The sequence below is a fragment of the Delphinus delphis genome, chromosome 3 (genome assembly GCF_949987515.2).
Source record: "Delphinus delphis chromosome 3, mDelDel1.2, whole genome shotgun sequence".
Taxonomy (NCBI): domain Eukaryota; kingdom Metazoa; phylum Chordata; class Mammalia; order Artiodactyla; family Delphinidae; genus Delphinus; species Delphinus delphis.
In genome coordinates this window covers 11360386-11386525 of record NC_082685.1, presented here as the reverse complement: position 1 = coordinate 11386525, position 26140 = coordinate 11360386, and the positions used below count along the sequence as shown (strand labels likewise).

Here is a 26140-nt window from a genome sequence, read left to right as displayed (position 1 = left end):
GAGGGGCGGGGCTAGGGAGTGGCCGGCGCGTCACGAGACCAAGGCGGTAGTTCTGGGTACCGCTGGGGACAATGCGGGCGCTAGGAGCGCAAGGAGGCGCTGAGCGCGTCCCACTCTCGGGGTGCTGGTTTGGCCAGACGAGCCTTTAGCCTCTCGTGGCCTCTGTGTGGACTCCATGTGGACTTCGAGTGCCCTTTTGTTCCCCCTGGGCGCAGAGGTCTCAGATTTTCCTACGGATGCTGTGTTTGCCTTGGAGGTAGAGTATATGCCTAGGATCCTAGGGTATTCCGTTGACTTTCTGGGCTAGGGTCCGCGAGGGACCTAGCTTGGCTAGGAACAGAGGTTAATGGGAGCTCTGTTCTGTCCTATGCATGGAGATGTAAAGTAACCGCCGTTACGGTGCTGGGGAGGGGAGGCATCCAGCCTTGTTCGAGAGATACCGGTGTCCTCTGATGAGGAGTGAGAACATGGCAGGTGGGGGAGAACTCAGTCTTTCATGCCTTCCCCCAGTCCCTACCAGTCCATCCGATTTGCTGACAGTACCCCCATTCCTCTGATAAGAAAACCAAAGCACAGATTCCTTAGATCAGCAGGGCTGTCTGCTGAGTTGCCAGAGGGCAGGGATCACTGTTCAGTCTCTGGCAGCTGACTTAAGGCTCGAGTCTTGTGAAATAAGCAAGTGAACTAACCAAAAGGCTCCAGACTGGGGACCCCACCCCCAGCCTGACTTAAGTGGAGGAACTAGAGCCCTTCCCCCTGTTATGACAATGCATAGGAGAGAGAGGTCTCAGAGAACAACCAGAATGCAAAAATTTATTATTAACTGGTTTCAACAAGAAAATAAGTGGATACACCTAGAAACACGGATAGTATCTCCCCCAACAGCAGGCAGGGTGGGGAAGGAAGGCAGGAGGGGTAGACCCAGGAGATTCCCCTCTCTGCTCCAGCGAAGTGGGATCCCAAGGACAGGGCCAGGTTCCCTCCATCCAGCTGCAGGCCCCAAGACTACCTCACCCAGGGAAGCCCAGGACTGCAGCTGAGGGCAGGAGGCTGAGCAGCCATGGGCCAGGCCTAGGGCGTAAGGTAGATAGAGGGGTCCAGGATGTGACCCCTCTAGGCTGACATCACCAGGGGGGCGTCATGGGCTGAGGGTTCTGCAGATATGACATCACCACGGCAGAGATGGACAGCCTGAGATGGGAGAGAGGTGTCAGTCCAGGATGGATAGGCTTGGGGTCCCCTTCCCCTCACCCAGGAGTCCCTCCCTCTCCAGATCCAGCCTCACATGAAGCTACTCATCATCTGCTTAGTGTCCTCAGAGCTCCGGGAGTTGGCAAAGCTGATGAAGGAGCAGTAGACAGCGACCCAAGCACACCACTTCAGCTGGAAGAGGTAGGTGGGTGGGTGGGTTAGGTCGGTGAGAGGCACCCCAGTGAGCCCCCACAAGGGCCATTCCCAGGCACCAGTTCCAACCCCAGTTCCACCTGATACAGCTCAAACCCTGAGCCCCAGGAGTCTCTCAGTTCCAGACCCCCATAGTTAACTCCAGGTACCCAAGTTCTGGTCCTACTCCCTGTCCTGCATCTCTGACCCCACCATGTCCCCTCAGGCCTAAGGAGCCTGGCCTTTGACATCCCCCATCGTGCTACGGACCCCACATTTTCTCCACCAGTCCCCACCAAGTTGCATTAAAGCCTGGCCCCACCCTCAGACTGACATCCTATGTGCCACCCTGACCCGGACACCTGGCTTCCCCGACAGCTCTAGCCTTCTTCACCCAGCATCACCACAGCCCTGCCCCCTCAGCACTGGTCCTGCTTCATTCTGAATCCATGCCTTCCCCACTGTCAGGCAGAGCTACGGGAAGGAAACTCAGCCCTGCCCACCTTGAGCATGAGGCCACACATGCTGAAGATCATGCCGAGCAGGTTCATGTAGTCTGGTGTTGGGTCATCCAAGGCTGGGTTACACTCGCTCGGTGGGGGCTTGTACCTGCAGCAGGGTTGGGGTGCTCAAGCTCTGCCCCCAGGATGGGCAGGTGCTCCCCTGGGCCTCCAACCCACAACGCGAGGCCCATTCCCATTGTTAAAAATAAAACCACAGGCCCAAAATGGAGTCACTTATGCTAGGCCTTCCACTAAACTGGGGCTTAGTACCTCACCTAATTGGAGCTTCAGCCTCCCCCAGAAATGTAGTCTTAACCAGTCAGTCAGGAATTTTCTGGTCAGTACCAATGAGGTAGTGTCACATGGGCCCCTCTCCCCTCTCCATCCGCCAAAGGAAGAGGTAACCCACCTAATAAGACCCTTTTTTCCCAAAAAGGAGGTGACTTAATCTGAAATAATCCTTTTTTCTGTTTATGACTTCCTTGTCCTGTCTTTAAAAACCTTTCCCTTTCTGTAGCCTTTAGAGCTCCCCTCTACCTGCTAGATGAGATGTTGCCTGATCCATGAAGCCTTCAATAAGGTCAATTAGATCTTTAAAATTTACTCAGTTGAATTTTGTTTTTTCAACAGATCTGGTGGCAGCGACAGGATCCAAAGTGAACCTCTGACAGCATTCGGGGACGAGAAACATAAGCATGGTACCCATGAACCCCTTTTTGAGTCCACTGTCTTTCTTGCCATTTCTGGGGGCCATGGGTAAGTTCCTCTCAGTTCTGACCTCTGCTCTCTTTGTGTCACTCCCAGTCTAATTGGCTTTCCAGCCAGTTCCCCATTTGTCTGGAATCACTAGTTCCACGTTGGGAGCTGCTGGTAGTTCGGACCACAGTTCTTCATTTGGTTGGAAACCCCCAGCCTTGGTTCTGTTCCCAGATTCCATGTTAGGAACTGCTGGCGGTATGGTCTGCTGTTCCCCATTTATTTGGGATCCTTTCCCAGATTCCACGGTGGGCACTGCTGGTGGCAGCTGCAGTTCCCCATTCGTTTGGAATCAGCCCACAATCCCCATTTGGGGTCTGCTGGTTCAATCCTTTCCCCCAGCCCCAGGTTCTGTGTAGGCAGTTGGTGGTGGTGCGCCCAGGGCCTTTTTCTTGGCCAGGCCGCAGTAACTGGTTACAGGTGGAATGTTAAGGTATTCATGTTTGTCTGTCTTGCTTTGTGTAGATAAAGCCAGCTAAGAGAGGCTAAGAGAGATGGGAGCTTTCACCTTTAATGAATCAAGCATGCCACCCATCAGCACACCTGCCTTTTTTATGTCTAAGAACTATAATCCCAAAAGCTGTAAATATCTACAAAAATGGCAAAATATTACTAAAAACAACCTAGAATTACAGTGGCCACTGTGGGGAATGTGTCAGTGAGACAAGATTGTTTATTTCAGAAGTGCTCTTGAGGGACTTCCCTGGTGGCACAATGGTTAAGAATCCGCCTGCCAATGCAGGGGACACGGGTTTGAGCCCTGGTCCGGGAAGATCCCACATGCCGCAGAGCAACTAAGCCCGTGCACCACAACTAGTGAGCCTGAGCTCTAGAGCCCGCGAGCCACAACTACTGAGTCCACGCACTGCAACTACTGAAGCCCGGGGGCCTAGAGCCCATGCTCCACAACAGGAGAAGCCACCGCAATGAGAAGCCCACACACTGCAATGAAGAGCAGCCCCCTGTCCACAGTTAGAGAAAGCACGCACGCAGCAACGAAGATCCGACACAGCCAAAAAACAAATAAATAAATTTATTTTTTTAAAAAAGTGGGCTTCCCTGGTGGTGCAATGGTTGAGAGTCCGCCTGCCGATGCAGGGGACACGGGTTCGTGCCCCGGTCTGGGAAGATCCCGCATGCAGCGGAGCGGCTGGGCCCGTGAGCCATGGCTGCTGAGGCCACAGCAGTGAGAGGCCCACGTACCGCAAAAAAAAAGAAAAAAAAAAAACAGTGCCCTTGAAAGTGAGGTTTCCAAATTAAGCAAACAGAATGGGATACCTATTTTCATTGGTATATGGAAGCTTCCAAAAGCCTTCAAGTTTCCAAAATAGTTTCATTAAAAGATGGGTTACAAAAAGGCTAATGAAAAATCAAAAACACAAGAAGTACCTAAAACAAAAAAGGAAGGGCTGACATGACTCCTACTGCTCTCCTTTCTCCTTTTTTTTTTTTTTTGGCTGCGTTGGGTTTTCGTTGCTGCACGCGGGCTTTCTCTAGTTGCAGAGAGCAGGGGCTACTCTTCATTGCGGTGGCTTCTCTTGTTTTGGAGCACGGACTCTAGGCGTGTGGGCTTCAGTAGTTGTGGCATGCAGGCTCAGTAGTTGTGGCGCACAGGCTTAGTTGCTCCGCGGCATGTGGGATCTTCCTGGACCAGAGCTCGAACCCGTGTCCCCCGCATTGGCAGGCGGATTCTTAACCACTGCGCCACCAGGGAAGCCCTGGCAGGCAGATTCTTAACCACTGCGCCACCATGGAAGCCCCTCTCTCCTTCTTTACCTGAGTACTCATGTTTGGTTTTTTTTTTGTTTTTGTTTTTGTTTTGTTTTTGCGGTACGCGGGCCTCTCACTGTTGTGGCCTCTCCCGTTGCAGAGCACAGGCTCCGGACGCGCAGGCTCGGCGGCCATGGCTCACGGGCCCAGCCGCTCTGCGGCATGTGGGATCTTCCCGGACCGGGGCACGAACCCGTGTTCCCTGCATCGGCAGGCGGACTCTCAACCACTGCGCCACCAGGGAAGCCCCTGAGTACTCATGTTTTACTGATTTTCTTTCTGAACTGCTTTTCCACTCTGAAGGGACTATTCAACAGTTACCATGTAAGAGAGAACTACCCAAGGTTGCAGACGAACCTCCTCGGGTATCTTTCACTCTTTGGTCAAAGATGGAACTAAGGGCCATAGTTAAGGCATTTCCTAAACCTAGGGAGGAACCCCAAAAGTTCTTTGAAGAATCTGGAGTCATTATCAGGGCCTCGATGCCAGGCTGCAAAATCTTTATCAGCTCGTGCACATGCAGGTAGGACCTGATGAAGCACCAAATGGACACAGGAAGCAAAATGGCAAAACCCGGAGGATGATCTTCAAGATCCTCAACCAGAGAAAGCTGGCAAAACAGCACCTGACCTTTTATAAGCCATTCCTAGGATCTTCCCTACCCCAACTGATCGGTCTGTTATTCAAACATGCAAACCAAAGAAAGATGAATTGGGCCAACTTTAAGGCACGCTTGGAAGCACTCCTCCTATGGCGTTCCGGTCCCATATAAAAGAGTCACTCAACCTGCTCTTAGCTGCCCTATTTGCAAGTAGATTATCTCCTGAGATTAGTGCATTGATAAAAAGACAGGAAATAGGATGGGAGACCACCAGTCTGATGGAGCCAGTGACCATAGCTGAGCACTTTGAAATGACCTTAGAGCAAGACCACAAGCAAAAATTTTCCAAGTTGTTGGCCTTACAGCTACAAAAGCTCCAAGGCCAGAGACCTAACATAACACCTTCCTAGGGGTCCACCATCAAAACGCTGGCCCGAGACCCAATGTCTCACACGTAATCAACTGGGACACTGGAAAAAAAGATTGTCCTCAAAGGTCTTATGCAAATTCTTCAACTTGAGTGCCCCACATCTACCCCCTCAGTATTCCGAGGGATTCTCCAGTAAGCTGTTATCAGTAATTCCCTTAAACAGCCAAGGGGAAACTAAAATTAAAATTAATGGGAAACCGTGCCAAATTCCAGTCGATAATGGAGCTACACTTTCTACTTTTATTTATTTATTTATTTTTTAGTTGCAGCAGGCGGGCTTCTTAGTTGCAGCATGCAGACTCTTAGTTGCGGCACGCATGCGGGATCTAGTTCCCCGACCGGGGATCAAACGCAGGCTCCCTGCATTGGGAGCGTGGAGTTACCCACTGGACCACCAGGGAAGTCCCTACACTTTCTACTTTAAACCCCACTCCCATAGGACGACAAATCCCTCAGAGTGAAAAAGAGGTTTCCTTAGTAGAAGTATCTAATAAACGTTCAGAGAGAATTTCTACCTCAACCAATACAAATGACTCTGGGACTTTTGACTGAAAAGCATTCTTTTTTGCTATGTGACATAGCCCCGGTCAATCTGTTAGGTAGAGATCTGCTTTCTAAGTTAAAAGGGCTAATACATTTTGTTTCCAATGGGGACCTCACCGTAAAATTTCCTGACCAAACTGAACCTCATGTTCTCTTACGTTCTTACAATCTGTCCTTGACGTAGAAGAGGAAGGATTCCAACAGAAGTCCCCTAATTTAATTGAGGTGCCCAAAAACCTGTGGGCTATTTCTAATACTGACACTGGGACAATAAAAAGTACAGAGCCTATAAAGATTCAGAGACACATAACTAAACCTCTTCCTCAATTACCTCAATATCCACTAAAGCCTCACACCCGCAACAAAAGATCTCATCTCCCAGCGGGTAATCGTGCCCTGTATTAGCCCCCATGACACACAGATCCTGCCAGCCTGGAAACCTAATGGGTGAGGATGGAGATTTGTCCAGAACTTGAGGTTTTTCCTTTTTCCCCCCAGGGAAAGGTTTTGTTTGTTTTAGTTTTTATTGGAGTAGAGTTGATTTACAATGTTGTGTTAGTTTCTGCTGTACAGCAAAGTAAATCAGTTATATATATTCATATATCCATTCTTTTTTAGATTCTTTTCCCATTTAAGTCTTTACAGAGTATTGAGTAGAGTTCCCTGTGCTATACAGGAGGTTCTTATTATTAGTTATCTATTTTATATATAGTAGTGTGTATTTGTCAATTCCAGTCTCCCAATTTATCCCTTCCCTCAGGACTTAAGAGCTATTAACGAGACAGTTATTCCCCATTGCCCAGTTGTTGCAAACCCAGAACACCCTTTTGTCATGAGTGACACCGGACTCAAAATGGTTCACTGTTGCAGACCTTGGTTCAGCCTTTTTCAGCACCCCTGTAGACCCCAACGGCTGATATCTGTTTGCCTTAACTTGGAACAATCAGCAATACACCTGGACAGTCATGCCTCAAAGGCTCATTGAGGCCCCTTCTTATTTCTCCCAAGTGCTCCACCAAAATGTAAGGACCCGCCAGCCCCGGGGATATCAACTCTTTTACAATAGGCAGACGACTTCTTGCTGTGCTCAGTAACCAAAGAGGCATCCATAAAAGACTCCATGTATCTGCTGCAACAGTTAGCTGAGAAGTGATGGAAGAAATTTTCACATATTGAGGTATGGGGAAGTCATCCTAGCTCATACATGACTGGGCTTGAACTTTTTTTTATTATTATTTATTTATTTATTTATTTTGGCTGCACCGCGTCTTAGTTGCAGGATGCATGTGGGATCTAGTTCCCCAACCAGGGATCAAACCTGGGCCCCCTGTATTGGGAGCTTGGAGTTTTACCCACTAGACCACCAGGGAAGTCCCCTGGGCTTGAACTTTTTGCTAATTAGAGCAGACCGTCTTGTGGCCTGTCAAACAGACATTGTACGTCTGCTTTAACCATTAAAACAAACAGACAAAAAATGGAATACAGTTATCAGACTGTTCAGAATGTCCACTTTGAAGACAGGGATAGATGTCCATTCACGCCATCCCTAAGATGCCAATGCATCAACTCCTTTGAAGATGAGGTTCCCTTCCCCAAAACTAAGGTCATGCTGACTCACTGTGTATGTGCTAATCTGTCTCTTGAAACCTCGAAGGAATGTATTATGTTTGATGTTTGTTCTTTGTTCTGACAAGACAGAACTGTGCTTCAGGCATCGAAATGGAGCCGGGTGGTCATTGTGGATGTGGATATATTCCTGCATCACCGAGAACTTGAATTTTCTGAACTGTATCAAACTTAACTACACCACTATTCTCAAGACAATATCTGCTAGCAGCTGCCAGCTGCAACCTTATGGTCTCAAGATCTCCCACTGTAACTATACAACCACTTCAGACCCCAACCAATCCTTGCTTGACAGGCACCCTTACTTCTTGCCAGTTCCAGTTATAATTCCTTTTTTTTTTTTGCTGCACCTCGTGGCATGCGGTACTTCCCTGACCAGGGATCAAACCGGTGCCCCTTGCAGTGGAAGCGTGGCGTCTTAACCACTGGACCACCAGGGAAGCCCCAATTATAATTCTTGACAAACAAGTTATGTAACTGCAGTTTTTGCCTATATAAGCCTCTGCCATTTTGTAGTCTGGCAAAACACAATTCAAGGGCTTCTTGAATCTGTGTTTCCTGGGCTACAGTCCTCAGGTCGGCTTGAATAAAATCCTTTTTAAAAAAAAAAAATTTATTTATTTGGGGTTTTTTTGGCTGTGTTGGGTCTTCGTTGCTGTGCGCGGGCTTTCTCTAGTTGCGGCGAGCAGGAGCTACTCTTTGTTGCGGTATGTGGGCTTCTCATCGTCGTGGCTTCTCTTGTTGTGGAGCACGGGCTCTAGGCGCGTGGGATTCAGTAGTTGTGGCACGTGGGCTCAGTAGTTGTGGCACATGGGCTTAGTTGCTCTGCGGCATGTGGGATCTTCCCAGGCCAGGGATCAAACCCATGTCCCCTGCATTGGCAGGCAGATTCTTAACCACTGCGCCACCAGGGAAGCCCTAAAATTCTTATTATAGGTTGGTTGTTGATTATTTCCACTGACAAAAGGGACATAAACTCTCCAAGGAAAAATTACAATTATCTCTATATACTGTTCATTACCTAGTGCTGAAGGAACCCAGCTATCTCCAAAAAGGATTAGGCTAAACCAAGAATGTCCTATGCCTATAACTAAGCGACAGCTTTGTGGATTTCTAGACTTGATTGGCTACTGTAGACTATGGGTTCCTAATTTTTCTCTATTGGCTTTCCTACTCTATGAACTTACTAAACTTTTAGTCCCTGAGCCCCTTCCTAGGGAAGATAAACATAAGCAGGCTTTTCTAAGACTAAAACCAGTGCTGTAAGAACCGCCAGCCCTAGGCCTACCTAATTACTCAAAACCTTTCACCTTATGCGTGCATGAAAGAGATAAGCAAGCCCTGGCAATGCACACACAAGAGCATAGCAATAAACATAGCCTGTTTCCTATCACAGCATATAACTGGATTCAGTTGCCAGTCCCTATACCAAGTGTCTTAAGGCTATAGCTGCAGCTGCAAAGTTAGTAGGAGCCTCAGCAGATCTAACCCTAGGTAATGGCATTTATTTACAAACTCCTCAGGCTGTCCAAAGTCTTCTTAACTCTGAAATGACTCAACATTTCTCTGCAAGCAGATTAACCTCCTATGAGATCCTTCTGCTTTCTACCTACTCAACATCTTAAATGTTGCAACGTCCTTAACCCTGCTACATCACCACCCCTGCCTGACAAAGGTGAGCCCCATGACTGCCAGGTAAGAACATACTGATCTAATCTTGCTGATGGGTCCTACTCTAAAAATGAAAAAGGGATACTTTGTTTCCAAGCTGGTTATGATATTACTAACCAATATGAATAACTTGAAAGGGAAACTTCCCACAAACTAAAGCAGCAAGTTATCAAATGACAGACTGTTAATATTTATACCAATAGCTGGTATGCCTTTGGGGTCATCCATGATTTGGGGATATTATGGAAACAAAGGGGTTTTCTTATGTCCTCTGGGCTCCCAATCAAAAATGCAGGGCTTCCCTGGTGGTGCAGTGGTTAAGAATCCACCTGCCAATGCAGGGAACACAGGTTCAAGCCCTGGTCTGGACGAACATGCCTTGGAGCAACTAAGCCCATGCACCACAACTACTGAGCCTGCGCTCTAGAGCCCACGCCCCTAAAGCCTGTGCTCTGCAACAAGAGAAGCCACTACAGTGAGAAGCCCGCGCACCGCAACGAAGACCAGACCCCACTCGCCACAACTAGAGAAAGCCCGCGCACAGCAACGAAGACCCAATACAGCCAAAAATAAATCAATAAATAATTGTGTTTTTTGTTTTTGATTTTTTCGGTACACAGGCCTCTCACTGTTGTGGCCTCTCCCGTTGCAGAGCACGGGCTCCGGACGCGCAGGCTCAGCAGCCATGGCTCACGGGCCCAGCCGCTCCGCGGCATGTGAGATCCTCCCGGACCAGGGCACGAACCCGTGTCCCCTGCATTGGCAGGCAGACTCTCAACCACTGCGCCACCAGGGAAGCCCAATAATTGTTTTTAAAAATGCTGAAAAAAATCCATTTATTTAAAAAGAAAAAGGGCAACAAATAAACTACCTTCTTATTGCTATTCTCTTACCTTCTGAAATTGCTATCATTAAAATTGAGGTTCAGGGCTTCCCCGGTGGCGCAGTGGTTGGGAGTCCGCCTGCCAATGCAGGGGACACGGGTTCGTGCCCCGGTCCGGGAAGATCCCACATGCCGCGGAGCGGCTGGGCCCGTGAGCCATGGCCGCTGGGCCTGCGCGTCCGGAGCCTGTGCTCCGCAACAGGAGAGGCCAAGGCAGTGAGAGGCCCGCGTACCGCAAAGAAAAAAAAAAAAAAAAAATTGAGGTTCAGACCAAAAGGACTGAACCTGAGTTCCAGGAATGCCCTAGCTGACTTTCATGCAGACAGCAGCAACAGAGTATAAATATTATGGCACTGGGAATTCCCTGGTGGTCCAATGGTTAAGACTGGGTGCTTTCACTGTGGTGGCCCAGGTTCAGTCCCCGGTAGGGGAACTAAGATCTCGCAAGCCGCACGGGGCAGCCAGTAAATAAATAAATAAGGCACATATGGATGAAGACCATTCTGCTTCAGCAAAAAATGACCCCTCATTGCCTGACTGGCCATCCTGATGTCCTTGTAACATGGCACCAGCCTGCTCCTGAACAGAGACATTTTTTTTTTAATTTTTTTTTTTCTTTTTTGGCAACACCATGGGCGGCTTGTGAGATCTCAGTTCCCCTGCCAGGGATTGAATCCTGGCCCTCGGCAATGAAAGCACAGAGTCCCAACCACTGGTCTGCCAGGGAATTCCCTGAACAGAGGAATTAAGGTGCACAAACAATGGTTGTAAATTAAATGAACAATTGGGGCTATGGGAAACCCAGGATGGCCACTTCCAGCTCCACGGCAAACCCCATTTTTCAGTTTTTGCATCCCTTCACCCATCACAGTGCAGTTTGTTTTTGTTTTTGTTTTTGTTTTTTTGCGGTACGCAGGCCTCTCACTGTTGTGGCCTCTCCCGTTGCGGAGCACAGGCTCTGGACACACAGGCTCAGCGGCCATGGCTCACGGGCCTAGCGGCTCTGCGGCATGTGGGATCTTCCCGGACCAGGGCACGAACCCGTGTCCCCTGCATCGGCAGGCGGACTCTCCACCACTGAGCCACCAGGGAAGCCCCACAGTGCATTTAAGATGACTCAAATGATGAATAGACATTGGTGGGGAGACACAAAATTACAAAAACAGTTTACCACCAATGTTTGACCTGTCAGGTCCATAACCCTGGAAAAACTATTTTTGTTCCCAGAGGCCTCAGACCTCCTCCCTCTGGACCCTCTGAGCACCTACAGCTGGATTTCATTCAACTGCCACCCAGTATCGGTTATCAGTAAGTTCTTGTTATTGTATGTATATTTTCAGGATGGGTTGAAGCCTTCCCTTGCCACAAGGCTGATGCCCTCACAATGGCAAAGAAGCTGTTAGAAAATGTGTTTACCAGGCGAGGTATACCTTCCACAATCTCCAGTGATTGAGGCACCGACTTCACTGGGCAAACCAGACAAGGCTTAATGAAAACCGTGCAAACTTCTTGGAATTATCACTTTCCCTATCACCCTCAATCATCAGGCAAGGTAGAGAGAACAAATGGGATCCTCAAAAATCTCTAAACTTGCTAAAACTAGTGGACTCCCTTGGCCTAAGGTATTGCCTCTGGCCATGCCAACTGTTCCCAGTACCCCCTGTGGAAAACATAGACTCACTGCACATGGAACAGTCACCAGGAGACCAGTGTCAATTGGTATACACCTTTCTGCTGATCCCTTATTACCTCATGTTAGTATGACCACCTACTATAAGTCTTTCATGTCTTAGGCCTATCATCGACAGGTTAAAGAAGCCTTCCAAGATCCCAGTTCAAAGGATTGTGTTGGTCACAGTCTGGAGCCTGGTGACTGGGTATTATGGAAACGTCATCAGAGGAAGACAGCCCTCAAGCCCATTGGAAGAGACCACACCAAGTGCTCCTAACCACTGACACTGCTGCAAAACTAGAAGGCATTGAGCCTTGGGTACACATCTCACAGCTAAGGAAGGCTCCACCAGACATCTAGTCCTGTACAGACGCTGGAGACCTCTGAATGTAACTGATAAGGAAGAGAAGCAGCTGACATCAAGGTGGACTGCTTCTGTCCCAGACGCCAGCTATAGACCATACTTGAACTAAACGTGAAACCCTTCCTCCTTTTTCTTTTCTTTACTCTGGTATTGACCTGGAAAGATGTTTTCACCCTTCTCTCCCAGACCATTGCTAAGGGAGGTAAGCTTTCAGACTGCTGGATTTGTCAACAAAGATTCCAATCTATCCATGATGCCAGAGACCCCCTGGTCCTTCCTGTGACCAATTTCTCTTCTATTCTCAAAGTCACAGAAAACTACAATCGAACCCCCTAAAAATTTCTTATGCGGTTCAACTTGTACAGCCAGAACAACCTATACCTTGTTGTTGCCTTTCTCCCATCATAACTTACTCAGTTAGACACAATTACCTAGTAAATCTTAGTGCATTTGCACCCCCATGTTCCCATGATAATCTAGATCAGATTTGCCCCCAATCACTAAGAGATCTCACCAGCAGCAACCATGTTTGCAAGGCATTTAGAACAACACTTTATTTCAGGATGGGAGATTCTCTTCCCATACGTGCTGAAAACCTAACTGACTCCTGGTTGGAATGGGTAAACGCAGTAATTCCTGTGACTGACTCCATTAACAGTACCTCTTAACGGGAATGGTTTGTGTCCCCATAGGGTCTTTGTCCATGGTGGTTATCATTCTCTTTGGGCCTCTGAATGCCTAGATAGCCAGTGCACAGGGGGCAATACCTCTTAGGTTATGTAACTGGGCCCCTGACATTCCACAAGGGAACTAAGACACCTCATTAGTCAAATCCCCTGGATTTACATCATCAAGTTAAAAAATAACGATGAGCGGGACTTCCCTGGTGGTCCAGTCGCTAAGACTCCACGCTGCCAAGGCAGGGGGCCCGGGTTTGATCCCTGGTCAGGGAACTGGGAACTAGATCCCACATGCTACATGCTACAAGGAAGATCCCACATGCCGCAACTAAGACCCACTGCAGCCAAATAAGTAAATAAATATTTTTTTAAAAATAACGATGAGGATTTCATGACTCAGGATTCATTTCCTTCGGCAGGGCCATCAGCCCAAGAAAGATCCTTAGATTCTCTGGCCAAAGTTGTTCTTTATAATAGAATAGCCCTTGATTATCTTTTAGCTGAGCAAGGAGTGTCTGTGCTGTGGTCAATACCACCAGCTGCACCTGGATTAACCCTTCTGGATTAGCTGAAACTCTATTATATAAAATCACTGAACAAGCCAGTTGGCTTAAGAAGGTGACTCCTTCAACGGGAACTTTCTTTTTTTAGGAGGGATCGAACCCGTGCCCACTGCATTGGAAGCGTGGAGTCCTAACCACTGGACCCCCAGGGAATTCCCAATGGGAACTTTCTTTGACGTATTTGATTTTGCCTGGTTTGGATCCTGGGGACCATGGCTCTGAAGTGCACTCCAAACATTGTGAATTATCCTGTTTATTATAATCATCTCCCTGGTGCACTTAATCTCTCAAAAGCTTTAAATGCATACTCACTGCCACTAACCACCAAGCAAAAGATCTCCTTAAGACTCGAACATCAGAAGAGTAACAAAAAAGTGACCAACTTAAAAACTGTGAACCTGAAGCCAGCCAGGACCTGTGACTATCACAGGGGTTAAGCAAAAATATCATAACCTCTGGTTAGCACACAAAGGAACAAGAAAAACTACGAGAACCTCAGAGCAGTAGCTGAGAGTGGCCCTCATGCCTTAAGTTTTGCTCACATCTCTCAGTTAAGCTGAGAGTCTGATTAAGGTGGGGAGGGTGGGAGGAGGGGGCATTGTTAAAGAGAAAACCACAGGCCAAAAATGGAGTCCCTTATGCTAGGCCAAGCAACCAAAGCAGGGCTCAATACCTAACCTAACCGAAGCTTCAACCTCCTCCAAAAATGTAGTCTTAACCGGTCAGTCAGGAATTTTCTGGTCAGCACCAATGAGGTAGTCGGTCACATGGGTCCTCTCCCCTCTCCATCCTCCAAAAGGAAGACGAGGTAACCCCACCTAATAAGACGCTTTTTCCCCCGAAAGGTAAATGACCTAATCTGAAATCACCCGTTTTTCTGATTATGACTTCCTCGCCTTGCCTTTAAAAAACCTTTCCCTTTCTGTAGCCCTTTAGCGCTCCCCTCTACTTGCTAGATGGGATGCTGCCCAATTCATGAATCATTTGATAAATCCAATTATATCTTTAAATTTTAAAGATGAATTTTGTTTTTTTTGCTTTTTAACACCATGACAACTAGGATCCTCACCTCAGCACTTTGTTGGGCCTCCGTGGGTCCGACATATTGTTCGCGGACATAGCGAGTCGCGCCTCTTCCGCTGCGGGAGTCTCAGCTTCCGGCGGCTTCCAGCAGGGAAACGGAGGATGGCTTTTAGAGTAACACCCTCAGCCCTCGCGCTTCCGTTCCTGCCGGCGGGAGCTGGAACTCCCCCCATCCAGGGGACAGAGAATTCGAAGAAGCCAAAAATGTTCCAAGAAAACAGGACGTGGGGAAAGAAACCGAGACGCTGGAAACAAGCTTCAGTGTTTCCAGCGCTTTCTCCAAAAAGCCTAAACTTTGAACCAGGAAGTGAGAAATAGGCAGTAGACTATGGAGGACAATAATAAGGTTACACCAAAGCGTGGGTTCCCAGGGCAGAAAGCCCCGGTGCAGGCTACTGTACGGTGGTGAGGAAGGGAGGGCGGAGCAATGGCTTTCCCGGAGCCAAAACCGCGGGCCCCGGAGCTGCCTCGGAAGCTGTTGAAGACGTTGGACTGCGGGCAGAGGGCGGTGCGAGCCGTGCGATTTAATGGTGAGCACCCTTATCGTCATTCCGGGTCCTACCTCCGCCTTCTGAAGTCGGCGGCCCAGTAACCCCCTCGTGGTGTTCCCCAGTGGATGGCAATTACTGTCTGACTTGCGGCAGCGACAAGACCCTGAAGCTGTGGAGCCCGCTGCGAGGGACGCTACTGAGGACGTACAGCGGCCACGGCTACGAGGTGCTGGACGCGGCAGGGTGAGCCGGGGGCCAGAGCGGGATCGAGGCGCTGAGGCCGGGGTCAGAGGTAGACGCTGATCTTCCCTGCTCTGCTCTCTAGCTCCTTTGACAACAGCAGTCTCTGCTCCGGCGGCGGGGACAAGGCAGTGGTGCTGTGGGATGTGGCATCGGGGCAGGTCGTGCGCAAATTCCGGGGCCACGCGGGGGTGAGTGCAAGCAAGAAAGGGCCTCGTTAGAAAGGACCGGAATTGCGTGTAGGTGGTGACAGGCACCCACCCCTCCCCACGCAATTACAGCGCAAGGATCCTTCCCCACGGCCCCGCCTTCACCAAGCCCTGTCCTTGCAGTTCCTCCAAAAACTTTCACCTCCCCTACCCCTAGCCTTTTCCTTTGCTTTAACTTGCACTGGGAACCCTGCTTTTATCCCCATCCAAAGTCCAGCCTTCTCTAAGCTGCTGTTCCTGTTTTGCAGAAGGTGAACACAGTGCAGTTTAATGAAGAGGCCACAGTTATCCTGTCTGGTGAGTCCGGGGCCTAGGGAGGTGGGCGCAGGGGGCTGCCCCGGCCCCCCCAAACCTGATCCACTTTCATGCTGACCTCACAGGCTCTATCGATTCCACCATCCGCTGCTGGGACTGCCGCTCACGGAGACCTGAGCCCATACAGACGCTGGACGAAGCCAAGGATGGCATATCCAGCGTGAAGGTGTCAGACCATGAGGTCCTCGCAGGGTGAGTGGGACCAGGACCTTGCCCCTCCCCAGGTGCCACTGGGGATCATAGCTGTCTCTGTACTTAGATTAAAATCTACTCTCAAAAAAAAAAAAAAAAAAAATCTACTCTCCTCACTGCACTCACAAGGCCTTGCATGGTCTGGTGTCTGTTGTGCTCTCAGTTTTTATTCATTCCCAGGCTCATTTCTGTTAAATATGCCACACATGCTCCCACCCCAGGACCGACTTTTGCAATTGCTCTTCCTCTGCCTGGGCTACCCTTCTACTACTTATTCCGAGTGTGTTTGAGCACCACCTGCAGGTCACGTTTTCAGTCAATGAGCATACAGGAGTGAAAAGATAGGAAAACAAGGAAAAACCCCACTTACATAGAGTTGATGTTCTACCTGCAGGAGACAATTAAAAAAAAAAATATTCCCATGCAGGGCTGCCCAAATGTTGCCACAACCTGAGGGAGTGCCGATACCACCACTGGGGGCATTTGGGCTGCATGGCGTGGTGGCCTACCCAGTTCCCACACATCCCCCCTTGGACTGCATATGGCTGGCTCCTTCTCATCTTTAAGTACCAATTCAAACGTCACCTCCTCGGGGACCTGATTACCCTAAGTCAGCAAGGCTCCACGTTGGCAGCAAGTGCTCCTGGCTTGGTAGCAGCTGTGTCCCAAGCTCCCACACAGGGTGTAGCCCAGAGAAGGAGCTCAGTATAAATCAGAAACAGATGCAGTGGGACCTGATTGGCCCCTGGGGCTGAGTCTCAAAGCCAGTGCCTCAGAATTCCACTCATGAATTCACTTCAATGCATGTTTTCTGTGGCCAGTCCTGAATATGACATGACAGTGAAGGGTGCCCAGGAAGGGCAGGCACCCAGCCTTGCTCTCAGGGCCCTGGCCAGGTGAGAGGGTACAGGAACACCAAAGCTGGAGCCTTGGACCTGCTGGCCCCTGTGATGCTTCAGCTGGATCCATCCTCTCTTGCAGCTCCGTAGATGGCCGGGTAAGGCGCTATGACCTGAGGATGGGGCAACTCTTCTCAGACTACGTGGGCAGTGAGTGTGGCTGGGGCTGTGAGGCAGGCAGGGAAGGTGGGGGCAGCACGGGAGACCCCAGCCTGACCTGCTTGCCCACCCCTCCCCTTCCCCCAGGCCCTATCACCTGCACCTGCTTCAGCCGGGACGGGCAGTGCACCCTGGTGTCCAGCCTGGACTCCACGTTGCGGCTTCTAGACAAGGACACAGGGGAGCTGCTGGGCGAGTGAGTTCTCAGGGCTGTGGGGCCCCTCCCCCACTCCCAGTAAGGCCCCAAACCCCCACTGATGCCACTCACACCCAGGTACACGGGCCATAAGAACCAGGAGTACAAGCTGGACTGCTGCCTGAGCGAGCGCGACACGCACGTGGTCAGCTGCTCCGAGGACGGGAAGGTGTTCTTCTGGGACCTGGTGGAGGTGAGCCTGTGCACCGGGGGGCCTGCCCGGTCCTTACCTGAGTCACTCCCAGGCCTTTATAAGGGAGTGCTGTTAGAACTGGGGGCTGGAAGGAGGAGTGAGTGAGGGGATGAGGCGAGAACATTCCTGGCAAAGGGCACAGCATGTGATAAGCCTCGGGGTTGTGGCACACACACACTGGTCAGGAGATAGAAGCACTTTGGATGGCACTGGCGGTAGCAGAATCCAGGTCAGGCAGGGCCACTGGGACTGACCCTGGGGTAGGAGGAGCGGATAGTGGCATCTGACCTCAGGGGAGACAGGGCTATAGTTTTCAGGAAATCTGAGCTACCCCTGAGCATCCCTGTGGTATCCAGCCCCCAAGCCCTGTGGGCCCTGTCCTGATGTGTCTCAGCCTGTTGGGGGTGTCAGGATGTGAACTGACCAGCCAGGCGTAGTGGGGTCAGAGCTGGGGCTTGGCCAGAGAAGTAAGCCTCCTAAGAGGATGGAGGGAACCAGGGGGCCCTGGAGAGTCCAGGGGCCAGCTCTCCCTCTGGGAACTAAGAAGGTGCCAACGTTCTGCCTACTTCTCGAGGTTCCTGTAGACCGGAAGTCACCCTGAAGGGGAGGGCACATGAAGGGACACTTTCCAGGTGGGAAGAGGAATGGTGGCCTCCTTGAAGAACTGTGTTTGTTGAGCTGTGTCTGCAGGGTGATGAAGGGAGCGGGCATTGAGGCTATCAAGTGGGCGGGTGAAGCCCAGATGGCGGCAGAGGGGGAGGGAAGCTGGGACCCACATGTGACCGGCCGTGGAGGAGGGTAGTGGCTGTGAAGGTGGAGAGAATCAGCAATCTCTGGGCATGGTCTAAAGGTAGAACCAAGAGGATTTACCGACAAAGGGATGTGAGATGTAAGAGAAAGATTCAAGATGTTTGACCTGAGCACCTAGAAGGACGGAGTGACTGAGGGGCTCAGTTTGTGGCTGGTTCAATTTACAGTGTCTCGGAAGCACTTAGACGCATGTGGCTGAGAGCGGGGGAAAAGCAGCTGAGGGGAGGGAGACACACTGGTGACACTCCCAACCCCCTCACTCCACAGGGTGCCCTGGCGCTGGCCCTGCCTGTAGGTCCCAGTGTGGTACAGTCGCTGGCCTACCACCCCACGGAGCCCTGCCTGCTGACCGCCATGGGGGGCAGCATCCAATGCTGGCGGGAAGAGACCTACAAGGCTGAGGATGGCACAGGCTGAAGCCGGGGGACCCACGACCAAGGACAGAGAGACAGCCTGAGGAGGACCACTGAGACCATGTATTCTAGACATGCTGCTGACCAAGGAGTTGGGAGGAGCTGGGTCTGCAAACTAATAAATAGAGCAGGTGGTGAGGCCTCCCTGGGGCTGCACCGTCCAGTGTTCAGTCCTCGTTCTTCTCGGGCGTGAAGGCATCTACCTTCTGGGCAAAGGTTTCAGCCACGAGCAGCGGAAAGACCAGGGAGGCATCAGCATAGACCTGTGGAGGGGACTCAGGTGAGCCACGGGACCCAAGGCCGTACCCCAGAAGACCCTGTGCCCCAGCTGGCTGGCCGGCCCTCACCTTGACAGGCTGTGCGTCCACCCGGATCTTGCCCCAAGAGACAGCTTCATCTGGCCGGGCGCCTGAGTCAGAGCCATCAAATTCCTGGGCTGTGTTGATGTAGACAGCGTAGTCAGCCCCATTCCGCTGTAGGGAGGGGCAGAGTGGGCTGTCAGCCACACAGACTCCAAGGCAGGGCACTGTAGCTAGAGGCTGAGGGACGTGTTCCAAATGAAGGAAGCCCTTGGCTGCCCCTCATTCCAAGGGAAGGGCCCCACGTCAACATCTGGGCAGAGTGAGGGGTCACGGGATGCTGGGCAGACAGTGGGCAGCGTTGCTCCAGACTCGCCTGCTAGGTAGCAAGAGCCCTCCCACATCTGCCACCAGCTCTGTAGAAGACCTCCAAATCCAACTTACCTCTCCCCTCTCTATGGCCCCCACCCTGGGCCCCTCATTTGTTCCCCCCAGAGCAGCCAGAGAGCGCCTGAGAGCACCTGAGTGGCTCTCAAGGCCCTGCACTTTCTGCCTGTCACCTCCTGCCTCACCTCCTCCTCCCACTCTCGCCTTCGCCAGCCTCCTAGCTGTTCCCTGACCTATATCAGGCACCTCAGAACCTTTGCACTGACTGGTTCCACTGCTGGGAATTCTATCTCGCCCCCACCCCCCAAGACAACCACATGGCTCATGGGACCACCCCCTGAAAAACCTCTGCTGGCAGGTCACATTTCCCAGGAAGCTTTCCCTTTTATGAACAGCACCCCTTTCACTTGCCATCTTGTCATCCTCCCTTATTTTTCTCCATAGCAATTACTACCACCTGATACTCACGTCACCTGTTTGCTATCTCCCCCCACTAGAACATCAGTGCCAGGAGGGCAGGGATCTTGGCCTGTCTAGTCCACAGCTGTCTACCCAGCACATGGCATAGGCCTAGTACACAGGCCTGTCTGCATGACGGGCCTGAGTGCCACCCCCTACTAGGGAGCACACACACTCCATCCCTGCTCACCATGAGGTTGGCGTTGGCAATGTGGTGCTTGACCATGCCACCGCCCAGGATGATCATCCCAGTGCGCCTGGCGAAGATGGCCTGTGTGTTGATGAGCCTGAGGTCTGGAAAAGAGGGCTGTGTCAGGCTGCGGGCCCAGGCAGCCCTCCTCCCCCGCTCCTCTGGAGCCCCAGCACCTTACCTTCAACGATGTCCAGGACCAGGCCTGGGTTCTTATAGGAATGGAAGAAGATCATGTCACCCAGCGAGCCATCTGTGAGTGCCGGGCTCAACACAGGGATGTGGTTCTGGGAAACAGCAAGGCAGGAGAGCGGTTAGAGCTCAGAGCCCTGCAGGGGCAGTCTGGGAGCACTCCCTCCTCTTTGCCTGATTCTGGGCAGGGAGCTTAACTTCACTTGTGCCTGGCACATAAAGAATGGTAGCTCTTGTTTTTCTGATTGCTGGGCCCCATAGCCTCTGAGGAGCATGGGACCCTACACCAGGCCCCATGGGGGCTGCTAAGCACTGCCCCCAACTGCTTCCCAGTAGTCTAGGACTAGAACCAGAATACAAGGACCACACTCAACAGCTGTGGGACCTCAGGCAAATTGCCTAACCTCTCTGTTTCTGAGGTTCCTCTCCTAGGAGTGGGAATAAGAATAGTACCAACTCCCCAGGTGGCTGTAAAGATGAAACAACACATGCCAAAGCCTGGCAACTTTGCCCCCACCCAGCCCCTCACCTTCTGGGCCCAGTAATACACTGACTCTGGGTTGTTTATCTCCTTGCCAAGCCGGGCGATCATCTTGGAAGGTGTCCACTTCACACCCTAGGAGGAGACATCAGCTTCAGCCAGCGGCACCTCCCCTGACACCCACCGTGCCACCCGCCCCCCCCCCAGGTTCCTCCAGCCTCACCTCCGTGTTCTGCTCCAGCACCATCTGGTCCAAAATGGGCATCAGCCAGTCCTCAAACTTGCAGTAATTGTCATTGGGCACCAGCAGGTTTCCGATCCTGGGGACAGGAGGCATGTGGGCATCAGGGTCCAGGACCCTCAGCCTGGCTCCCGTACCCAGCACCACTCAGGGCCCCCCACCTGTTGATTCCGTTCTCACGTAGCTCCTTCCCCCTGAGGCTGAACTCGCCCAGGTATGTGGGCGCCAGACACTTGATGAAATCCTCCTCCACACCCCCAGCCGTGGTCACCAAGACGTCCACCTGCAGTCACAAGGCAGTGAGGTTGGCCAAGGAAGGGAGGCCCTGCTTTCGTACCAGGCAGGACTCCTAACTCCCAACTCTCATCCAGTGACCCTTGTGGGGAGCTCTGCTGCAAAACAAAACTGACCCATAGTTCCCTATCTCACTTCAATGACCAGTAATCTTATTGCCCATTAAGACCCAGAGAGGCCAAGGCCACAACCCCACCAGGTCCCCACCATGTTGTGCTGCACGAGGTAACGGATGGTCTCACGGATGCCCGAACTGATGAGGTTGGATGTGTAGCCCAGAAAAATGGTGCAGCCGGTGAGTGGGCGGCAGCTCTGGGTCAGGTCTGCATGTTGGTCTTCATCCTGAGCCAGCGGCTCTAGTTTCTTCTCTATCTAGGTGTGTAAGGGCAGGGTCGAGTTAACCTCTGGCCCCAAACTCCAGCCCAAGGACCCCAGGTGGGTTTCAGAGACAGACTCCGCGCCCAGGCCCTGCCCACTGAGGGATATGGGACCACTTCTACCTGGAACCAGGGAGTGAACGCCCCTGTGCAGGCTCCGCCCTTTCCACAGCCCAAGTCTCAGGTCACACACTCAGGCTTTGCCTCTTTTCAGGAATCACTTTTGCAGTCCCGAACCCTCTCCCCACTGGGAAAAGCAAATCCAACCTCAGGTCCCGCCCTGCCTTAGGCTCCTCCTTCAATCCCTCCCTCAACTGCGCGGTCTGGCCCCAGACTCCGCGCATTCCAGAATACCTGCACATGTTGCCTATAACGCGCCTCCTACCTAGAATCAGTCCCAACCCACTCCCCAGAACAAAACCTCGCGCCCAGGAGGGGGTCCCCGTCTCTCTCCAACTATCGGACGAAAAACACACCTCCTCCCAAGGAAGTCCCGCCCCCGAGTACCCCACAGTGCTACTGGAGGCCACGCCCCCTCAACCCAGGAAGTCCCACCCAGGCCTCACCATGGCGTTGACTTGCTGCACCGCGCGCCCGAAGTTGGTGGCCTGGAAACCAGTGGTGCCGAAGGCCTCCAGCAGCGCGCGGTAGTTCACGCCACGGTCGAAGTCGTAGCCCCGGACCTGGGCGCTCTCGGACGGCAGTGCCGAGCTGTGCTTCAACACGGCGGCCAGCGCCGCCGCGGGCGCCTCCCTCTCCAGGGGACCCTCCATGCTCCTGCGGCCGCACTGTCAAATCAGAGCCGCCCCAGGCCAGGCCTCCGGCGGCCTCGAACACCTCTAAGCCCCAGCACGCACAACCTGCGGAGGGCCGGAAGTTGTGCATGTCACATGAACCGCCGACGCCCGGAATCCAGGATGCTGGCTTCTTTGCTTGTGTATTCCGTAGTACGGAAGCCTCAAGGAGCCATTATTTCCTGTTTCTCGTGTTCTCAGTCTCAGATGAATGAGGACCCCGCTGGAGACCCACCGCGTTGCGTGGCGCTTGCCCATTCGTTTCTGTCCTCTCAGAGAGAGAGGATGGCTTCTTAGACGTCGCCCTTGGACAGAATTCGAATCACCAGGAAGTATCAGATAGTTTCTGCCGCTGAGCGTCTCTCGTCAAATGGGATGGTAATCCCTGTTCGTGTCTTGCAAGTCTCCAGAGCCTCCACATGCTGCGTAACCTTCTGGTCTTCCTTCCCCTGGCAGCTGCAGCTGTCACCTCCTCTGGGAAGCCTTCCCTGACCTTTTTCTGGGTAAGAGACCTCCTCTGAGATCCAGGGCTGACATCTATTTCCCTCCAGCAAGACTGAGCTCCTGGAGGGTGGTGTCTGTATCTCATGCGTCCTCCAAACCATGCATAGGGTCTGGTCCAGACCTCTTTAATCACTCTCACTCTGCAGTTTATGGAGTCTACACTATACACTGGGCTTTGTGCTGGGTGCTGCATATTTATCAGTGAACAAAATGCAGACCCTGCCCTTCTGGAGCCCACAGTTTGGGGAGCTAGAAGGGTAACAACAGTGGTAAGTGCTATTTAGAATTAAACGGGCTGATGTGAGAGTCCATGGGGTTGGGGGTGGGTGGAAGAGTTGGTGGTTTTATTTGGAGGGAGAGGTGGTTGGGGAAGGATGCCAAGGAGGTGATATTTCAGCCAAGGTCAGAAGAGGTCCCATATGTGAAGATCTGGGAGGGGGCATTCCCACTGGGAGAGAGAACAGCCAGTGCAAAGGCCCTGAGGTTAAAAAGGAGCCTATTTAATTAGAGGAACAGAACATCCTCCTTGACAGCCCCCACTTGGATCTCAAACTCCTGGCCTCAGTTCCCTCACCACCTAACCCTGATCTTCCTGCAGTCTGCCACATCTCTGCAAACAGCCCTACCTTCCACTCATCTAGTAGGCTGAAAACTGGGGAGTTGAGCCTGATGTTTCCCCTTTTTCACACCCCACATCCATCCCTCCACACGTCTGCCAAATTCTACCTACAAAATAGGTGCTTTTCTTTGTTATTTATTTATTTATTTATTTTTGGCTGCATTGAGTCTTCGTTGCTGCACATAGGCTTTCTCTAGTTGCGGCGAGCGGGGGCTACTCTTGGCTGCAGTGCGTGGGCTTCTCACTGCGGTGGCTTCTCTTGTTGTGGAGCATGGGCTCTAGGCCTGTGGCCTTAAGTAGCTGTGGCTCGCGGGCTCTAGAGCGCAGGCTCGGTAGTTGGGGCGCATGGGCTTAGTCGCTCCGCAGCACATGGATCCAGATCCCTGGACCAGGGATCAAACCTGTGTCCCCTGCATTGGCAGGTGGATTCTTAACCACTGCGCCACCAGGGAAGCCCTATTTTTCTCCAATTTTTAAAATTGTGGTAAAATACACATAAAATTCACCATTGTAACCATTTTTAAGTGCATTGTTCAGAAGCATGAAGTACATTCACATTGTTGTTCAACCGTCACCACCATTCATCTTCAGAACTTACCCATCAAACACTAACTCCCCATTCCCTCTCTCTCCTCAGCCCCCAGCAACCCCCATTCTGCTTTCTGTTGCTATGGATTTGGCTACTCTAGGGACCTCACATAAGTAGAATCATACATTATCTGTCATTTTGTGACTGGCTTATTTCACTTAGCATAATGTCCTCAAGGTACATTCGTGTTGTAGTGTGATTTATTTAACAGATCCCACTGGCTGACTTGAGGAGAACGGGGTCGAGGCTGTGCAGGGCAGGGGAGACCAGGCAACTGCGCTGGTCCAGGCACACTGAGCTGGGGGCACCAGGACCCGGATGCTACCAACAGGGTGGAGAGAAGTGACCAGTTTGACAACTTGGAAGTTGATCTGTGAATAGCACAGGGAACCCTATTCAGTACTCTGTAATGACCTATATGGGAATAGAATCTTAAAAAGAGTGGATATATGTGTATGTATAACTGACTCACTTTGCTGTACAGCAGAAACTAACACAACATTGTAAATCAACTACAGCCGATTAAAAACAATTAATTAAAACAAAAGAAAGTTGATCTGATGGCTCTTGAGGAAGGATCAAATGTGGGAATACTGGAAGAAAGGAATGAAGGAGTTAAAGATTTGAGCCAGAGAAGTTGGATGGATGGTGGTGAATTTGGGGGCTGGAGGTTTTGGGGGAAGATGATCCAGAGTCCAGCTTTGGCCAAGTTAGGTGGGGGACAACAGAGAGATGGGTGTGATGGACCGAGGAGGGAGGAGGGTCCTCAGGTGGGTCTGAGGTCAGGGAAGGGGCTGGAATGAGGCAGGGGAAGCCATCAGCATGAGTGAGTGGATTGAGTCATCTGTGGATCCCTGGGCCATGAGTGCAGTTGGAGAGAGGAGAGACGGGGCTGCACCTGAACCAGGTCACACTTTGCACCTCCGCCCATCGGAGTAGGGCCGGAGCCTGGCAAAGAAGGTCTGTAGGGGCCAGTTAGCAGGGGATCAAACAGGTCAGTGAGAGCCCAGGGCCCCTACACTCCCCCAGCCAAGGTGACACATGACACCAGGGCAGCCACTGGGCCTCTTGGAGCAGGGACCCCCCCCCCTCAGCCTCAGCAGCTACTGCTGCCGCTGGTGACATTACACTCCACGAGTGTCCTGGCTTCAAAGTCTCTGCAGGGGTTGGGGAGGGAGAGGAGGGGGTTGGAGAGGCCAGGGTGGTGGGGGCGGGAGCCAGAGCGGGGCTGCAGGAGGAGGACTGAGCAGCCAGGAGTCAGCCGGAGTCCTCAGCTGAGATATGTGGTCCTGACAGGGGTTGGGGAGCAGCCAATCCCATCCCTCAGTCCCCAGGGGACACAGGAGGATGTGTGGGAGCTCAGGGTTTGGGGTTCAGCCTGCTGTCTGTGGCTCTGCTCACGACTCCCCCAGATGCCCGGCAAGGTGACCACTGGCAGCGACATCGGGCAGGCCTGCTGGGCCGTAGAGCAGCTGCAGATGGAGGTGGGCATCAACCGTGTAAGGTGAGGCCAGGGCAAGGCGGGTGCATCTGAGCAAGGGGGCAGGTGGACAGCCCAGCCCAGGTCTGGCTAACCGGGCTGGCCTGCAGGTATCCAAGGCGGCCGCTGACCTGCTGCAGTTCTGCACGGAGCAGGCCGAGAGTGACCCTTTCCTCGTGGGCATCCCAGCTGCCACCAACCCCTTCAAGGAGAAGAAGCCCTGCACCATCCTATGACCCTGTAGCCTGGACCACCCAGAGGGCCTCAATAAACATGAAGTGAATGCTCCTTAGGGCATGGCTTGGCCAGGTTGCGATGGGGGGCAAAGGGGGACTTCGGGCTTGCAGGGACCAGTGTGGTGTGCAACTGGCCCAGCCTCCCTCCCCGCCCACTCCAGGGTCATGGCCACAGGGGCCCACACACACCCTGGACCCTGGACAGAGAAGCACGCCCCTCCCTCACCCCTACCTGCTACCCACCCTCCAGCCTATGGGGTAGCATTAGCAGATCCCCTGTCTCACTGCACAAACACACCCGGGATTAGAGTCCCAATCTACATGCCAGCGCGTGCCACACACATACACGCCCA

At 52.0% G+C, this 26140-nt stretch overlaps 4 protein-coding genes across 7 annotated transcripts; 2 read left to right on the top strand and 2 right to left on the bottom strand.

The window, feature by feature from the left end:
* Positions 1-794: 794 nt before the first annotated feature.
* WDR83OS (WD repeat domain 83 opposite strand) lies at positions 795-14700 on the bottom strand. Its single transcript, XM_060007939.1, has 4 exons — positions 14515-14700; positions 1887-1992; positions 1286-1383; positions 795-1191 (listed from the first exon to the last, which is right to left on the bottom strand). Exons 1-4 carry the CDS (start codon positions 14562-14564, stop codon positions 1125-1127), a joined length of 321 nt encoding a protein of 106 aa, XP_059863922.1. The 5' UTR covers positions 14565-14700; the 3' UTR covers positions 795-1124.
* Positions 14701-14813: 113 nt separating this feature from the next.
* Positions 14814-18808, top strand: WDR83 (WD repeat domain 83). Its single transcript, XM_060007938.1, has 9 exons — positions 14814-15058; positions 15142-15262; positions 15345-15450; positions 15717-15765; positions 15849-15975; positions 16957-17024; positions 17121-17229; positions 17308-17422; positions 18500-18808. Exons 1-9 carry the CDS (start codon positions 14956-14958, stop codon positions 18647-18649), a joined length of 948 nt encoding a protein of 315 aa, XP_059863921.1. The 5' UTR covers positions 14814-14955; the 3' UTR covers positions 18650-18808.
* DHPS (deoxyhypusine synthase) lies at positions 18687-22442 on the bottom strand. Of its 4 annotated transcripts, none has more exons than XM_060007934.1 (9): positions 22132-22442; positions 21396-21560; positions 21056-21177; positions 20877-20973; positions 20702-20788; positions 20162-20267; positions 19981-20084; positions 18993-19118; positions 18687-18908 (listed from the first exon to the last, which is right to left on the bottom strand). In XM_060007934.1, exons 1-9 carry the CDS (start codon positions 22336-22338, stop codon positions 18813-18815), a joined length of 1110 nt encoding a protein of 369 aa, XP_059863917.1. In that variant the 5' UTR covers positions 22339-22442; the 3' UTR covers positions 18687-18812. The 4 variants fall into 4 exon arrangements, with proteins under 4 accessions (XP_059863917.1, XP_059863920.1, XP_059863919.1 ...); XM_060007937.1 differs by lacking the exon at positions 22132-22442 and adding an exon at positions 21920-21995; XM_060007936.1 differs by lacking the exon at positions 22132-22442 and adding an exon at positions 21689-21829.
* Positions 22443-22553: 111 nt separating this feature from the next.
* Positions 22554-25790, top strand: GNG14 (G protein subunit gamma 14). The gene is made up of 3 exons (XM_060006642.1): positions 22554-22862; positions 25484-25574; positions 25660-25790. Exons 1-3 carry the CDS (start codon positions 22779-22781, stop codon positions 25785-25787), a joined length of 303 nt encoding a protein of 100 aa, XP_059862625.1. The 5' UTR covers positions 22554-22778; the 3' UTR covers positions 25788-25790.
* Positions 25791-26140: the final 350 nt, after the last annotated feature.

What these genes read in the sequence shown, in the direction of transcription:
- WDR83OS (XM_060007939.1), bottom strand. Translation starts at nt 14,564, where the DNA reads ATGTCCGCGAACAATATGTCGGACCCACGGAGGCCCAACAAAGTGCTG. An exon ending in TGTGTGGCCTCATGCTCAAG is followed by an intron (nt 1,384 to 1,886) that starts GTGGGCAGGGCT and finishes TACCTCTTCCAG; the next exon opens with CTGAAGTGGTGTGCTTGGGT. An exon ending in CAGATGATGAGTAGCTTCAT is followed by an intron (nt 1,192 to 1,285) that starts GTGAGGCTGGAT and finishes CTCCCATCTCAG; the next exon opens with GCTGTCCATCTCTGCCGTGG.
- WDR83 (XM_060007938.1), top strand. Translation starts at nt 14,956, where the DNA reads ATGGCTTTCCCGGAGCCAAAACCGCGGGCCCCGGAGCTGCCTCGGAAG. An exon ending in GAGGTGCTGGACGCGGCAGG is followed by an intron (nt 15,263 to 15,344) that starts GTGAGCCGGGGG and finishes TCTGCTCTCTAG; the next exon opens with CTCCTTTGACAACAGCAGTC. An exon ending in TCTTCTGGGACCTGGTGGAG is followed by an intron (nt 17,423 to 18,499) that starts GTGAGCCTGTGC and finishes CTCACTCCACAG; the next exon opens with GGTGCCCTGGCGCTGGCCCT.
- DHPS (XM_060007934.1), bottom strand. Translation starts at nt 22,338, where the DNA reads ATGGAGGGTCCCCTGGAGAGGGAGGCGCCCGCGGCGGCGCTGGCCGCC. An exon ending in CGTGAGAACGGAATCAACAG is followed by an intron (nt 20,974 to 21,055) that starts GTGGGGGGCCCT and finishes TCCTGTCCCCAG; the next exon opens with GATCGGAAACCTGCTGGTGC. An exon ending in TGGACGCACAGCCTGTCAAG is followed by an intron (nt 18,909 to 18,992) that starts GTGAGGGCCGGC and finishes TCCCCTCCACAG; the next exon opens with GTCTATGCTGATGCCTCCCT.
- GNG14 (XM_060006642.1), top strand. Translation starts at nt 22,779, where the DNA reads ATGCTGCGTAACCTTCTGGTCTTCCTTCCCCTGGCAGCTGCAGCTGTC. An exon ending in CTTCCCTGACCTTTTTCTGG is followed by an intron (nt 22,863 to 25,483) that starts GTAAGAGACCTC and finishes CGACTCCCCCAG; the next exon opens with ATGCCCGGCAAGGTGACCAC. An exon ending in GGTGGGCATCAACCGTGTAA is followed by an intron (nt 25,575 to 25,659) that starts GGTGAGGCCAGG and finishes GGGCTGGCCTGC; the next exon opens with AGGTATCCAAGGCGGCCGCT.